Raw genomic sequence first — 17,081 nt, forward strand, 5'->3', positions numbered from 1 at the left:
TAATGTAATTATATATGATAATGTTGTTAGATTTAGTTTCTGATACTGATTTCGACAAATAGAACGTTAAAGTTCAAGCTATGGTTTTAACAAACTATAATACACACTTGATTTCTGCATACTATAAAACAACTTAAAACTTAATGTGAATATTGTATAAAATATGATAAAAATATCGATAACTTAAAAAAAGCTATTTCAGCTATTTAAGGGGATGAATTTACGACATTTACAACAGTACTTTACAATATTTACAAGCAGATTAAGTAGAAAATGATGACTAATATCAGCGCACTATATTGAACTTCAATTTCCAGGTTCACCGATTATTTCATGCATAATTCATGAGGCGATTGTTCACTGTTGGCGCGTCCCCGCTGCTGAGCAACAAGATGGCGGCCGCCGCCGGATCAGGTAAATTTATGAAAAACTGCCTTTGTATCAGATTGTTTCTTTCTTTCGTATGCAAAACGCGTGTTATGATGAGATAAACCGTGGAAGAAGTGTACTTTCATTGAAGTATCGACCAGTGTTACTGTGTTTAGGCTCTCGGCATTCATGTGGGTGTGTTTGCACAGCATTAGCCTGTCAAAACCGTGGCATTTATCGCGTTTAATGTCGATGGAGTTTGTGTTTGGGTCTGTTTTAAGTGGGTTAACATCCACGTACATCGCTGTTGATCTGTTTGGGTTAATATACAACAGGGTTTTAATGTTATATGCGTATTCTGTTGGTTAGCCATGTAGCTTATTCAACTGCAGCGTCATGATAGAGAAACAACACAATACAGTGGCCGTGTCTCAAAACCTCCTGAGCTGCCCTTGCTAGACAACACCTCTGGATGTGATTAGAAACAGGTGAACTTGAGTGATGTTTTAAAATCTTAAATTTGTTAATTCGTTAAGATTTGACAATGTTAGCCAAAGTGCTGTCCATGTAGGCAGCTCGCTAATTTGAGACACAGCCAGTGATCTATGCAGACCCTAATGTTAAAAACGCCTAACGTCTTGCCTTTAAACAAAGAAACGAATATTAATAAATTCATAAGTGTTTTGTAGTCTCTGTAACACGTGTACAGAGGTAATTTCCTATTAAATACATTTTTAGGTAATTACTTATAAGTCACATTCTTTAGCTTGGTGGTTTGTGCCACACAATTGCCTTCTTTATATAAATATAATTGCAGAAGTGAAACTGCACACTATTGTTTTACATATTACATATAAACCTCTTTTTTACAGCATGAACATGCTAAATTTAACTTTACATTAGACACCACCAGTTGTTTTGTTTTTGTATTATAGTGTGCACTTGTGCCGTACTAGCAGCACTGTTTCCCAAAGTACATTTCCCTTTCATTTTTCCCACAGAGAATTATAGTCTTTGTTATAGCATTTTAAGCCATGAACCACACCACCGCATCATGAACTTTGATTTGAAACAAAGAAATATTTGAAATCCGGACAAATACACAATACTCTATTTTAAATGACTGAAAGAACTACAATGCCATGAAGCATTGCCAGGGATACAATCAAATTTAACCTATAGGATATTGTGAGATCAGCGAAATTAACTTTCATCTATGATGCTTCATTGGAGTGGGTGGAACTAAATGTATTTTACATTTTCCTCTTTATGTCTGTTGGATTATTCTGCACAGCATGATGGGTATTGTAGTTTTTCTGCACAAATTTGACTATCAAATACGATTATTTTAAAAATAAGTTAAATTAATGTAAACTGAAGGGTTCAGCAAAATCACTTACAATCTAAATTAATTCTTGGAGGTCTCAAAAGGGCTGTTTTTGATCGTTTTTGTTATTTAGCATTACTATTTAAAATATTGTATCCTCTAATGTAAATTAATAGAGCATTTACTCTTCTACTTGTGTTCACAAATCGCCAATTAAAAGGTGACATTTTTGTCAATTGAGTTATCGATATATTCTTATTAAATAACAACTTATTTACATTATGGTATTTTTTTAATAAAGTTGTTTACAAGACTTTTTATTTAAAAAAACAAATGTTACACACACTGTTTTCTATATGGAATGTAAAAACTTTGAAGCTCAATATCTCAAAATAATTCAGATGGCAGATAGAACCTTTATAATTTTGATTTGATTTATTTATTTTCGAACAAAACTATCATACATAAAATATCATTAATAAAAGAAATACATTTCAACATGGTCGAAAATGGAGCGGGATGAAGTGTAAGCTTAGTATTCCAAGGGGACGAAATGTTTTTTAGCAAATAGACGTTCTTTTAAGCACAAGCTTAAGGACTGAGAATCTAACAATATATACAAAATATACATGAATTACTGTAGTATGTTGCGATTCAATTTAAACACCAAGCAAGGGATAAAAAACATCTAGAATATAGTTTGACAGGCTTATCGGTCTCCTGATGCAAAGCAGAGCACTGTTGTATACGACTGAATGGCTTTTATTCAGTGTAAACAACCGTCTGACTGTACTTTATCCCGCTTATTACATGACTACTTGCCCAAAAATATAAATATTAAACACATAACATTGTTTTGAGCTGTAATAGTTTAGCAATTCTTTAATTAAATGCAAAGCTGACAGAAACTAAAACAGCTGATGGAGTATACACTAACCTGCGCATTATTCAGACACAAGATGGCGCCAAACAGTCAAAACAAAGCTGATAGAAAAAACTGACTAAATGAAGCATATACTAACCTACAAATTTGTGTTATTTAGCGGTTGTTATCTTGAAATGTCACAACTGATCGATCAGAATCCAGTGTTCCAGACATCAGTGTAATAATGCACAATTAAAGCTTTGAAAATGCCGCTGTGCCAACTAGTGTTGTCACAATACTGGAATTCGGTACTGAAATTTTAAAAAAGTCCATTTCCCGCTAACATTTGAGCGCATTCTTAAACAGCACTGATTTGCCATTGTGTTTACACTCTCAACAGAAAATGACTGTGATTGGGCGTGAAGGTCATCAGTTCACCAAACTCACCGCTGTTTATTGAGTGGAACCACAGATACAGGGACACTGGAGCATTTTAAAGCTGCGAAGATCAGCTAGTCTGTTTATAAGCTGACATACGAGTGATCCGCTGATGAATCGACTGATCTTTGTGGCTTTAAAACGTTCTAGTGTCTCTTTATCGTTACACTAGGTAAACTGCGGTGAGTTTGGTGAACTGATGACCTTCACAGTCAATCACAGTTATTTCTGTTGAGCATGTGAACACAATGGCAAATAAGATTGCGCTCAAATATTATCGTAAAATGGACGTTTTTAAATTGCAGTACCGATTGGTACCAAATTCCAGTATTGTGACAATGCTAGTGCCAACTGTTTCGAACTTAACTTCTTAAACACTACTTTTATTTAACTTTAAAACTACTTCAAACTAGGCTTTCTCAAGTCACCATAAAGTTTGTCTACTCCCTTTTCTAGTTATCTGTTATCACGCTCAGCTAAAGCTGTCTTTAATCCTTTTTTTGTTAGTTACAAGCTGGTCAGTCTTTATGCTCTCCTTCAGGAAGTCCAGCTCAATGGCTTTAAGGGTTTAATGGATTCATATTTTACCTTTTTGTCCTGTGTTTTATGGTTGTTGGCCCTCAGAGCTCTGCTTCCCCTGCGGTGTCTGTTTTGTGCATTATTTGAGCGGCGAATGCTCATGTTATTGTGTGTGTTTTCGCAGGCGTGAAAGTCCCCCGTAACTTCCGGCTGCTGGAGGAGCTTGAGGAGGGTCAGAAGGGTGTTGGAGACGGGACGGTGAGCTGGGGTCTGGAAGACGATGAGGACATGACCCTCACACGCTGGAGAGGAATGATCATCGGGCCCCCGAGGGTCAGTTCACTCCGCCACTATTTATCATTGTGCTATGATGAAGGCTATTGTGTTTTACAACTGTACAACTGGATTAAGTATAATTACAAGCGCATCTGTCACTCCTCCATTGCACTCGATTAGGGCTGCAGCTATCGATTATTTTAACAATCAAGTAATCTACTACTGTAGTAATCAATTGATTAATCGGATAAGAGGAGTAACGTGTAAATATCAGTATATACACCTATGTGCTCACCGGCCACTTTATTAGGTACACCTGTCTAACTGCTTGTTAATGTAAATTTCTAATCAATCAATCTGTCAATCACATGGCAGCGACTAAATGCATTTAGGCACGTAGACATGGTCAAGATGATCTGCTGCAGTTCAAACCGAGCATCGGAATGGGGAGGAAAGGGGATTTAAGTGACTTTGATCGTGGCATGGTTGCTGGTCTAAGTTTTCAGAAATCTATTAAGATTTTTACGCACAACCATCTCTAGGGTTTACAGAGAATGGTCTGAAATAGAGAAAATATCCAGTAAGCGGCAGTTCTGTGGGCGCAAATGCCTTGACCTTTTGATGCCAGAGGTCAGAGAAGAATGGCCAGACTGGTTCCAGCTGAAAGAAAGGCAACAGTAACTCAAGTAAGCACTCGCTACAACCGAGCTCTGCAGAAGAGCATCTCTGAACACACAACACGTCCAACCTTGAGGCGGATGAGCTACAGCAGCAAAAGACCACACCGGGTGCCGCTCCTGTCAGCTAAGAACAGGAAACTGAGGCTACAGTTCACACAGGCTCACCAAAACTGGACAATTAAACATTGGAGAAACGTTGCCTGCTCTGATGAGTTTCCATTTCTGCTGACACATTCGGATGGTCGGGTCAGAATTTGGCATCAACAATATGAAAGAATGGATCCATCCTGCCTTGTATCATTGGTCAGGCTGGTGGTGGAGGTGTAGTGGTGTGGGGGAGATTTTTTTGGCACACTTTGAGTCCATTAGTACCAATAAAGCATCGTGTCAACGCCACAGCCTACCTGAGTATTGTTGCTGACCATGTCCATCCCTTTATGAGCACAGTGTCTCCATCTTCTGATGGCTACTTTCAGCAGGATAACCCGCCATGTCATGCGCACCCTGCGCGAATCATCTCAGACTGGTTTCTTGAACATGTACTCAAATGGCCTCCACAGTCACCAGATCTCAATCCAATAGAGCACCTTTGGGATGTGGTGGAACGGGAGATTGGCATCATGGATGTGCAGCCTACAAATCTGCAGCAACTGTGTGATGCTATCATGTCAATATGGAGCAAAATCTCTGAGGAATATTTCCAGTATGTTGTTGAATCTATGCCATGAAGGATTAAGGCAGTTCTGAAGGCAAAAGGGGGTCCAACCCGGTACTAGTAAAGTGTACCTAATAAAGTGGCCGGTGAGGTTTTAAAATGCTTTCTATAGTTATTGCTTTATAACTTTACATTAGATCATAATGTTAGCGTTTAGCCTTAACTTGCAACTGCGCGAAAGAAATAAAGGCTTTATAACTTTACCTTAGTCTGTTAACATAATTCTAGCATTAGCCTTAACATGCAACACAGGACCATAGAAGGAAATAAAATAATGCTGGTGATTACATATAGCAGCCAGATGATCTTCAGCCAAACTGCCACTGTTTACCGCTCCAGGAAGTGATGCCTTATGGATTGTTTTTTTTAAAGGATACATCGATTACTACAATTTGAATCAGATAATTCGAATGAACGTTTCAGCTCTTGTTATTATTTCTACTGGCCTCACTCTGGTCCCTTGGCTCTCAGCCTCGCCCTCACTTGTTTACTAAGCTGACCAATCACAGACCTTGTGCTTTAAGTCTTCATGATTTGTAGTTAAATGTTTTGAGAGATGCACATCAGGCTATGCCGAAGGGTATGTGACTGCAAACGTTTAGCCTCAACGCATAAATATACATCGGCCTTTAGGCTTGGTGCAATATTTTGTGTTACTACTATTAAGCCGCAACACCGGTTCTGTCACTTACATGTTGCTAGCCCGAATGGAGGACACAGCCCTGGGATATCAGGCTATTGACGTGGGTTCTTTTTGTGAGGGCTAAAAATGAATTGCTTTTGCTTCACAAATAACACACAAAAGGTAGCTTACGTGTTCTTTGCTAAGTAGTGATTCAGTAGTGACTAATGCAGACGTAGACTATCATCTTTTTTTTTTCTCCCTGTTGCCTCATTCATATTGTTGCTAAACTCTGAAGATTGGATCCTCGGAAAGAAGTATACTTGCAACTTATGTACAGGTCTCTGTATTTATCTATATCCGCTTGAAATTACTGCGATTTAAATTGCGTACAAATCACTAAAGATTTAAGGTTGTGCTACACATTAGGGCTGCACGATATTGGGCAAAAACTGACATTGCGATATTTAGCTTGTCTTCGATATATATTGCAATATGAATATAGTTTTACGAGATGACTCGGCCCACACGGAATCTGCGCGCTTGGAATTCCGCAGATTTTTAGCCCATCATTAATTCTGTTTATTTACTTGTGTAAATGATTGTAAGTCTATATTTAATCAGTTTTTTTATTTAATTACAGTAATATTATTGACTAATATGAAAATGTTCATCTGATTTATGTACAATGTAGTTTGTACAGTAATATTTTCTGCCTTTTAGTAGAGATTATATGAGAGTAGGGATGTAACGGTATCAGAATTTCACGGTACGATAGTACCTCGGTATGAATGGCACGGTACGGTATTTATTTAATAATTTACAGGATAAACAAAACTAATGAAAAGACTAGAAAAAAGTGCCAAAAGTGTTTATTTACCTTAGCACTGAAAATATCAATGACATACAAATTAGCCATCTATCTGTACTAGGGGTGTCACGATTTCGATTTTTTTATCGAAATCGATCGAAATTTATGCTCAATTTCGATTATCGAATCAAAAAATAGAATCGTCGATGCTGCCACGCCCCCATGTCACGTCAGCTTGGCTTGCCAAGCGGGAAAATAACAGGCTTGTTGTAGTGCTTGTTAAACTGCAGAAGCAGGAGACCCGTCGACAGAGCTTGCAACTCTACCAATGAAGTCGCCGGTGTGTAAGCATTTTGGATTTCCAGTGACTTATGTTGACAACGTTAGTGTTGTCGACAAAAAAAAACACAGTTTTGCAAGCTCTGCTATGTACGTATTACGTACGGTTCGTCCGATAGACAACACCGGCATCGCGATCCTCCGCCCGCCCCCGTTGCAAATCCGCTCGCGAAAAGTACACACTCAGCCCCTGTTTACACTGTCTTTGTTTTTAAATGGCATTTTAGAACGACAACGATTTGACATCCACAGTGGCGTGTAGCATTTCTGAGCAGCCCTCCTTCCTCTCTACCTCTGAAAATGCACATCACGTGACCACACAGACACAGACGCACACGCAGCCATGCGCTCGAGACAGCAGGTCCAGGCAGTCAGAGGACTGCTTCAATCTTTCACTCACTTGTACTCAGTCATTTTAGCGAACACCTCAGATACTGTTGGCTGGTTCCTGTTGGTTGTGCGTCTTTTTTACCGACGCCATTATAACGACACAGATCACTGCCTATTCACGAGTCCCGCAGAAAAAGTGATTGACAGGTGGTAATTATGTGTGTAACTTACCTTTATTCATTTACTGTATGATTTGTTTATGGGTAAAACAAAGACCATGCAGGTCAGGTAGTTTAAACGGTAGGCTACAAATAATTAATTGGTCATTAATTAATTATTCATAATCGAAAATCAAATCGAATCGTGCCTTCAGAATCGAAAATGTAATCGAATCGAGGATTTGGAGGATCGTGACACCCTTAATCTGTACGTTTCGAAACAGGAACTTCAATTTTTCAATTTTAATAACAAAAAACTATTAAACCATATAAAAAAATTAAGTTTCAATTTAGTATTGTTGAAAACTCATCACATTCAACATTTAATCACGCACTCACTTAGATAGAGATGGGGTTTTTTTAAGGAAAATGAACATATAACTATAATCTGGTAAAAGCTGGGATCTCTGGACATGTACCCTGCAACAGAAAAACCCCTCTCATTTGGGACTGAGGTTTCTGGGACAGAGAGATATGATTTAGTCAAGGTTGACAAGGTAACGTTGTGCATTTTCTTACCACAACTTGAGAGGAACCTCCCGTTCTCTTCATTCTCGCTCGATGAAATGTCAACGTAAAGCTGTACGGGAGGTTGACATTTCTTATGACAAGCACTTCTCACAACATGAATGCTTTATACACATAAATACTTGTGTATAAATGTTCATTATTAACCTTTCTAACATGATTTGAGTAACTGCTGATCAATGTGAGTCGGCTGTAACGCCTGCGATTATATTAAATAAATGAATGCAACATATCTGAACACATACAGACCCCTTACAGTCTCCGAGATGTTACCAATTACAGAAACACTACACACAGCATACATTTAGTCCTTATTTGGGTTAAAAAACAACATGCAACCTATAGCCCGCTCCATCTCACTTGGTAAAATGTAGAATTTCACTGGTATTTTAACATTCATCCAAACATTTTGGGTAAGCAAGTACATAAATCACTATTATTGTGGTTTTTGGCATATTTTATTGAAACATTTTACGTATCGTGCCTTTTAACTATAGGGGTGATGGCTGTAATGTTGTTTTATGATTGTGTTTTTGTTTGCTTCACACAGACCATCTATGAGAACAGGATGTACAGCCTCAGAGTAGAATGTGGACCAAGATATCCAGAAACGCCCCCTTTTGTCCGTTTTGTGACGAAGATCAACTTGAATGGAGTGCATAACTCCAATGGTGTGGTGAGTACGGCTGAGTTATTAATACTTCACTTTTGCTCATCACATTAAGTTCTGACTGATTATAATAGTTATAATTAAAACGTTTGAGTCTTTTGTATTTTGTAATGCTACTAGCCAAGCTAAATCCTGAACTGATTTTGCCTGAAATGTTTATATTTGCTGCTTTTTTACTCACTTTTTTTGTTTGTTTAATTTTTAAAGGACAAAAAGAGTGTGTGTGTGTTTATATACACATATATATATATATATATATATATATATATATATATACACACACACACATATATACATATATATATACATATCTATATATATATATTGTAGGGTCCAGCCAGTTGGTCCAATGACGGTATCCAATGGTGGATGAAGGTTCACTGCATGTTCGGTCTTTCCAGTGCACAATGTTGATTTATATTAAACTTAACTCATATCTGACTCCAATTTTAGTATGAGATGGTTTAGAATATTAATATGTCTATCCTCGTTTTATCTGACTCCAATTATAAAACATTGAGAAGGTTATTTTGTTTCCTTTCACATTATTTTAGATTATGATTGAATATTCTCTTCGGTTCATCATTTTATGTTATTCTCGTTCATTGGGATCTCTATAACATCCTGAATCTTGTACCGGCCGAGTATACAATATCTTAAGCACAAGCATGTCAGTCTTGGTCACTAAACAGGGGCGATTGACCGCTATCCTAAAAAGGCAGAACCCTACTTACTCAGATTAGGATATTTTTTATGCGGTCCCCATAGGTCTGCTACCTCCTAAATCAGACAGAGCTATTTAGTCATATAACGATCATTACTATAGAATTAAGCAGACCAGTCGTACTTAAACTAGTAGTAACTTTGAATAATCACTATACTATCTAAATAGTATTAAAAGTTTATCGGGTGAAGGACTATCCCCTTAGATATCCTTTTACAGCCTAAGTATACATGAATAAATGCCAATTTGTTAGTCGGAGCTCTAGAGACATCGTGTAACGTGCCGCAATGCTCCGTCTACCGTGTTCTAGTCCGCTACTAACCTGAACAGGGGCTTGTGGTGCTATGAAATTACCACAATCTACTAAAGATAATAACACGAACTCTGTTTGAATCATTCAAAACATAACAATTTATTAGTCAGGTAAATGTATTATGCCAATTCAATCAGTCAATTCATAAATGATCAATACAAAACATCAAATTATCAAAGATAAATCCAAGATGAAAAAGATGCATTCCTGACTTTGTAATATACATAACATGGGGCAGACCCCATGTTATGGGCTGATCTGGTTAGGCAGAATCGCCCTGAGCTTTTCTTAGGCCTTACCTTAAATAATCCAAGAATTCCCTCAAGGAAGGGGGTGTGAATGTATAACAAAAGGCATTCACACTTAGTGTCACACCCCTCACAGTGGTTCAAAAGATGCCTGAAGTTATATATTTATTGTTCTGATTATGTCTATTTCTGAGAGAATGAGACCATTGTACCAATCGCACTGAGACATTTCAAATGATATCAAACATGATAGTTAAAGTCAGTTTGGTTAATTCTAGAACATTCAAACATTGAAATGACCATATGTGTGAGTTAGGGGGATGAAGCAGACTCAGATGCAAATGCAGCAGGAACTGGTTTTTCCCGCATTCCCCTTGCTGAGTTGTGAAGTTACCAGTCTCTGTTTTCAGCTCATGTTTTGAATTGTCAAAGGCATCAGAATATTTGCAATATTTCAATTCTTACAATATATATATATATATATATATACATATACATATCTAAACATTGCATTATCAATTCCTAAATGAAGAAAAAAAAAATGTGCTGCAAGTATACACTCACCGACCACTTTATTAAGCACACCTTACTAGCCCTGGGTTGGACCCCTCTTGCCTTCAGAACTGCCCTAATCCTTCGTGGCATAGATTCAACAAGGTATTGGAAAGATTTTGCTCCATATTGACATAATAGCATCATGCAGTTGCTGCAGATTTGTCGGCTGCACATCTATCCAGCAGAAATGGAGACTCATCAGAGCAGGCAACGTTTCTCCAATCTTCTATTGTCCAGTTTTGGTGAGTCTGTGTGAATTGTAGCCTCAGTTTCCTGTTCTTAGCTGACAGGAGCGGCACCCGGTGTGGTCTTCTGCTGCTGTAGCTCATCCGCCTCAAGGTTGGACGTGTTGTGTGTTCAGAGATGCTCTTCTGCAGACCTCGGTTGTAGCGAGTGCTTATTTGAGTTACTGTTGCCTTTCTATCAGCTGGAACCAGTCTGGCCATTCTCCTCTGACCTCTGGCATCAACAAGGCATTTGCGCCCACAGAACTGCCGCACACTGGATATTTCCTTTTTGTCAGACCATTCTCTGTAAACCCTAGAGATGGTTGTGCATGAAAATCCCAGTTGATCAGCAGTTTCTGAAATACTCAGACCGTCCCGTCTGGCACCAACAACATTCAAAGTCACTTAAATCCCCTTTTTACCCCATTCTGATGCTCGCTTTGAACTGCAGCAGATCGTCTTGACCATGTCTACATGCCTAAATGCATTGAGTTGCTGCCATGTGATTGGCTGATTAGAAATTTGCTTTAACGAGCTGTAGGACAGGTGTACCTAATAAAGTGGCCGGTGAGTGCATATATTGCTTCTGTGCAGTGCTTCTGCATAAACTATAATGGATTACAAGTATATATAAATACAGCAGAGCAACATGAAAGTTTTTCTGCAGAGTGTAACAGTATTCAAGTACAAGTAAAAACAATTAACGTACAATAACATGGTCGTCATCAACGTATAAATAATATTTGAAAATATTTTCATCGTTTAATCTTTAATAAACGCTCTAATCCTGCGATATGACTTGCTGATACACGCATTGTGATATCAATGATATTGTTCAGCCCTAATGTGCATTGAGTTTTAGAAATTGGTTTGCATTTCATACTGTGTATGTGACGAATACAATTTGAATTTTGAATGTGTTCTCAGGTTGACATGCGCGCTGTATCCTCATTGGCCAAGTGGCAGAACTCGTACAGCATCCGCGTGGTCCTGCAGGAGCTGCGACGACTGATGATGTGCAAAGAAAACATGAAGCTGCCGCAGCCTCCTGAAGGACAGATCTACAGCAACTGAGCTTCTTCTCCTCCCTCTCTCTCTCTCTCTCTCTCTCTCTTTCTTTCTCTCTCTACCTTCATCCACAACAAAGTCACACACGCAAGGCTGAGCATTCCTCCTCCTCCTCCTCTTTCTGGACTCATGAGATATCCTCCGTTCTCCTCTGTTCCTGACACTCCCCCACGTGCTGCAGCAGCCAATGAGCAGTCCTGCCTCCGGGAGCTCCCATTGGACAGAAACCATGGATGTAGTGGTGTGCACAGCAGAATACTGTACATCATTCTAATCTCTTTTTTTTTAAATGTTTATTTGTTATACATGCAAAATTGTAAAAATAACAAATGATCTTATTGAGTGTAATCTGTGTGCCCTCATTTGAGAATTAGTTCATGCAAGTGTAAATGAATTTGTGCCATCGTGTAACATGCTGTGTGGTGGGAATATTTAGATTCATATTTCTTGTTTCCTTTCATTTTTCCTATTGATGATGATGATGATACTGCAGTCAGCAGTTCAGACTGTTTAGTCTCTGGCCTGAGCATTTTAGAGTTGCTCATTTTATTTTAAAGCAGTCTTTTTCAGTTTTGAAGGTTTTCTGAAATTGCTTTACATCCAAGATCAAAACACTTTAATTTCCTCATAAGATCCAGTGCAGGGTCAGCTCATTTCAGAGTGAAATGGTTGATTCAAGGATCTGCTCTCTCTAAACTCTGCCCTGCCCAGAACCTACTCCACACATTGGTCAGATTGCCCTACAGGTGGCCTTAGTCAAATCTGATTGGTCTGATGGCTCTACACTGCTCCAATTTTTTAGACCATGACTGTACTTCCCTTTGAATGGCCAGGTGGCCTTACTCCACTCTTACTTCTCAGAGATTGGTCAGATTACCTTACTCTGCTCTGATTGGTCAGATAGCCCTATGCTACTATGATTTGTCATGTGACCTTATTCTACTCTGATTGGTCAGATGGCCCTACACTGCTCCCATTGGTCTGGTGACCTTATTCTACTCTGATTGGTCAGATGGCCCTACACTTCTCCAATTGGGCAGGTACTTCGCTCTGATTGGTCAAATAGCCATACACTGCGTCCGTTAGTCAGAATATCTAACACTGCTCCAATTGGTCAGTTGATCCTACTGCAGTCTGATTGGTCAGATAGCCATTCGTTGGTTGATTCAAGGATCTGCTCTCTCTAAACTCCGCCTTGCCAAGAACCTGCTCCACACATTGGTCAGATTGCCCTACAGGTGGCCTTACTCCAATCTGATTGGTCAGATGGCTTTACACTGCTCCAATTTTTTAGACCGTGACCGTATTTCCCTTTGAATGCCCAGGTGGCCTTACTCCACTCTGATTGGTCAGATAGCCCTACACTGCTCTGATTGGTCACTTGACCTTACTCCTCTGTGATTGGTCAGCTGGTGCTACATTGCTCCAACTGGTCAGTTGACCTTCGCTCTGATTGGTCAGATAGCCCTACACTGCACTGATTAGTCACTTGACCTTACACTCCTCTCACTGGTCAGATAGCCTTGCACTAATCCGATAGGTCAGGTGACTGCTCTGATTGGTCAGATAGCCCTACGCCACTCTGATTGGTCATGTGATCTTATTCTACTCTGATTGGTCAGATAGCACTAGACTGCTCCAATTGTTCAGATAGCCTTAACTAATCTGATTGATCTGGTGACCGTACTCTGCTCTGATTGGTCAGATATCCCTACACTTCTCCAATTGGTCAGGTATTTCGCTCTGATTGGTCAAATAGCCATACACTGCTTTAATTAGTCAGACAATCCTGCACTGCTCCAATTGGACAGTTGATCTTACTGCACTCTGATTGGTCAGATAGCCATACACTGCTTACATTTGTCAGATTATTTTGCTCTGCTCTGATTGGTCAGATAGCCATTCGTTTCTCCCATTGCTCAGGTGACTTTACTGCACTGTGATTGGTCAGATAGCCTCATTACTTTGATTGGTCAGTTGATGTTACTCTGCTTTAATTGGTCAAATAACATTACACTGCTTTAATTGGGCAGGTGACTTGTTTGATTGGTCCAGTCTGATTGGTCAGGTAGCCCAACACTACTCCAATTGGTCAGGTGACCTTACTTTGCACTGATTGGTCAGAAAGCACTACACTGCTCCCATTGGTCAGGTGACTTTACTCGGCTCTGATTGGTCAGATAGCCCTACACTGCTCCAGTTGGTCAGTTGACCTTACTTCACTCTGATTGTTTAGATATCCCTGCCCTGCCCCGATTGGTCACTTGACCGCACTCTGCTCTAATTGGTCAGATAGCCATACATGGTTTTCATTGGTCAGGTGATAGTACTCCGCTCTGATTAGTCAAATAGACTACACTGCTCAGTTGGTCAATTGATGTTGCTCCTCTTTGACTGGTCAGATAGCCCTACATTTCTCCCATTGGTCAGGTGACCTTTCTCCACTCTGACTGGCCTGATGGTTTATTCTGTTGTGATTGGTTGACAGAAAACCAAATACTTTACACCATATTTGAAGTTCATCTCCGGAGTCTTCAGCATCTGTGAATACAGTGTCATGAACCGTGAGGAAGGCGTTCGGTTTACACTATCAGTTCAAAAGAAATCGTCGTCCTTCAGAAGTGCAGAGTGGATTTGCTTTGGCAACAGGAAATTGCATCTGCTTTATGTCAATCCAAATCTTCTGGGCTTCGGCTACAACAAGAGTGTTTAAGGGACCATACCATCACACACAACCCACAACGTCACGTAATACAAATCGATGTAGATCTGTGCAGGAAGAAGGAATTAAGGCAGCTCAGAACTCCTGCTTTCTTTTAGGAAACAATACCTCTGTTTGTCTTATCTTGAAGATCATTTACATTCACAAACAGCTACATCATACACTACATGAAAGATGACAATCAGAAAACGCTTATTATGATTTCATCCTGAAGAGTCTCTCATTACATTATTATCTTCCCTCAGGGTCTCCGATTTGGGTTATCTTAATTAAGAGTGTAAAATAGTGAGATGCTCAATCACAGAAAACCAAGGCAGTTGCTTATAAACTGCTGGTGCTACAGAGGTTACAAATGACATTTAATCCATTGAGCTGTGGTTAGTGTAGTATTAAAGGGGGGAATAGAATATTTGTGATGGAAGATGATTGGGTCTCAAGATTTACAGGAAAAAACTGAATAACCTGATCTAACACTAATATACTGGTTAGTACATATACACATCTCTATATGTTGCTAAATTTAACCATAACAATATAGGGATAAATAATGTTTCACTTAACAGATGAACAAAAAAAAAAGAAGAAAAGATTTAGACTTTCTAATTGAGGTCCAAATAATTAAATTGACTTGATTTGTAATATCTGGATTATTTGCTGTTGAAAGCAAATCACTATACACTACCTGACAAAAGTCTTGTAGCTTATCCAAGTTTTGGGAACAACAAATAATAAGTTGACTTCTAGTTGATAGTTTGGAATCAGAAGTGGCTTATATCAAAGGCGAAGGCCTCTAGATTACACTTATTTTACCACAATAATATATGATCCTGCCTTGATGTTGGATGATTTCATCAGGACAGTAAGGTCTGACTGCTTAGACGAAAGTCTCATCACTGAACAGAAATAATGTCCAGTATAGAATATAAAGTCCTGCTGCAGTGGAGACAGAATGAATATTGTGTCTGACTCCATCATGAGCTTGGAGGACTGCATCCATACATCTCTGAGTCAAATCACTGATTAATAAAGTCATCTGGAATGGCAAAGAAAGCGTTCCTGCAGGACTCCCAGAGTTCATCAAGATCCTTTGGATTCATCTTCAACGCCTCCTCCATCATCTTACCCCAGACATACTCAATAATGTTCATGTCTGGTGACTGGGCTGGCCAATCCTGGAGCAGCTTGACCTTTGCTTTCAGGAGCTTTGATGTGGAGGCTGAAGTATGAGCAGGAGCGCTATCCTGCTGGAGAATTGTCCCTCTCCTGTGGTTTGTAATGTAATGGGCAGCACAAATGTCTTGATACCTCAGGCTGTTGATGTTGATCATCCACTTTGCAGATCTCTCCATACTGAATGTAACCCCAAACCATGATTTGTCCTTCACCAAACTTGACTGATTTCTCTGTAAATCTCGGCTCCATGCGGGTTCCAGTAGGTCTTCTGCAGTATTTGTGATGATTGGGATGCATTTCAGCAAATGATTCATGGAAAAAAACACCTTCTGCCACTTTAAATGATCAACTACAAGTCAAGTTATTATTTGTTGCTCTTACAAATGAGATCGACGACTTGACTTTTGTCAGGTAGTGTATTAAGGATGATCAGTATAAACTGATTTGGTAACACATTAAGCACCAATTCTCAAAACTAGTGGCTTATTACCTGCCTATTATGATATTAACCGATTATTAGTACTTATAAAGCACATATTCACATATTTAATCTAACCAAACTACAACCTTAATAACTATTAATAAGCAGTAAATTAAGAATTCATTTAGGCAAAGTCATAGTTAATGATTCATTCATTCATTTTTCTCTGGCTTAGTCCCTTATTTATCAGGAGTCGCCATAGTGGAATGAACCAACAACTATTCCGGCATATGTTTTACACAGCGGATGCCCTACTAGCCGCATCCCAGTACTGGAAAACCCCATACACACTCATTCTTACACATACACTACGGCCAATTTAGTTTATTAAATTCCCCTAAACCATGTGTTTGGACTGTGGGGTAAACCGGAGCACCTGGAGGAAACCCACGGCAACACAGGGAGAACATGCAGACTCTACACAAAAAAAACTAGCCCAGCCGGAATTCGAAACAGCGACCTTCTTGCTTTGAGGCCACAGTGCTAACTACTGAGCCACCATGCTGTCCTAAAATTAATATATTTATGCTAAATATTTCTTAAATGATCTTAGCATGCCACTTTAGTTTTTCCATTGTTTTCCAGTTACATTTAGAACTGATTTTTTCTTCTTTTATTTAGAATACAATAATTTTATAACAGTAATAATACTCTAATTTGTTATAAATATTTTATTAAAAAGTATTTATTAAAATAATATATTTATATTTTTCATATATGTAAAATAAATCAATAAAGCTTGATGTGGGTGTGGCTTGGGGATATGGGCGTGGCTTGCACTCTCACTACAAGCTAAAGCCAAAAGTTGGCAGCCCTGATAGAGCTCTCTAATCCAATGTTTACTATAACAAGTATATTAAAGA

The 17,081-nt window shown here is 39.0% G+C and overlaps 2 protein-coding genes across 3 annotated transcripts in view; both read left to right on the plus strand.

Annotated features, from left to right (window-relative positions):
- The window catches only part of rbms2a (RNA binding motif, single stranded interacting protein 2a), a 608,287-nt gene that overhangs the window by 531,875 nt on the left and 59,331 nt on the right, over window positions 1-17,081 (plus strand). The window lies entirely within an intron of this gene.
- Window positions 350-12,271, plus strand: ube2v1 (ubiquitin-conjugating enzyme E2 variant 1). Its single transcript, NM_001037402.3, is given in 4 exon segments — window positions 350-414; window positions 3,703-3,851; window positions 8,588-8,713; window positions 11,702-12,271. Coding segments are annotated over 4 exon segments (444 nt in total). The 5' UTR covers window positions 350-392; the 3' UTR covers window positions 11,849-12,271.

Source organism: Danio rerio, chromosome 11 (genome assembly GCF_052040795.2).
Source record: "Danio rerio strain M-AB ecotype USA chromosome 11, GRCz13ab, whole genome shotgun sequence".
Taxonomy (NCBI): Eukaryota; Metazoa; Chordata; class Actinopteri; order Cypriniformes; family Danionidae; genus Danio; species Danio rerio.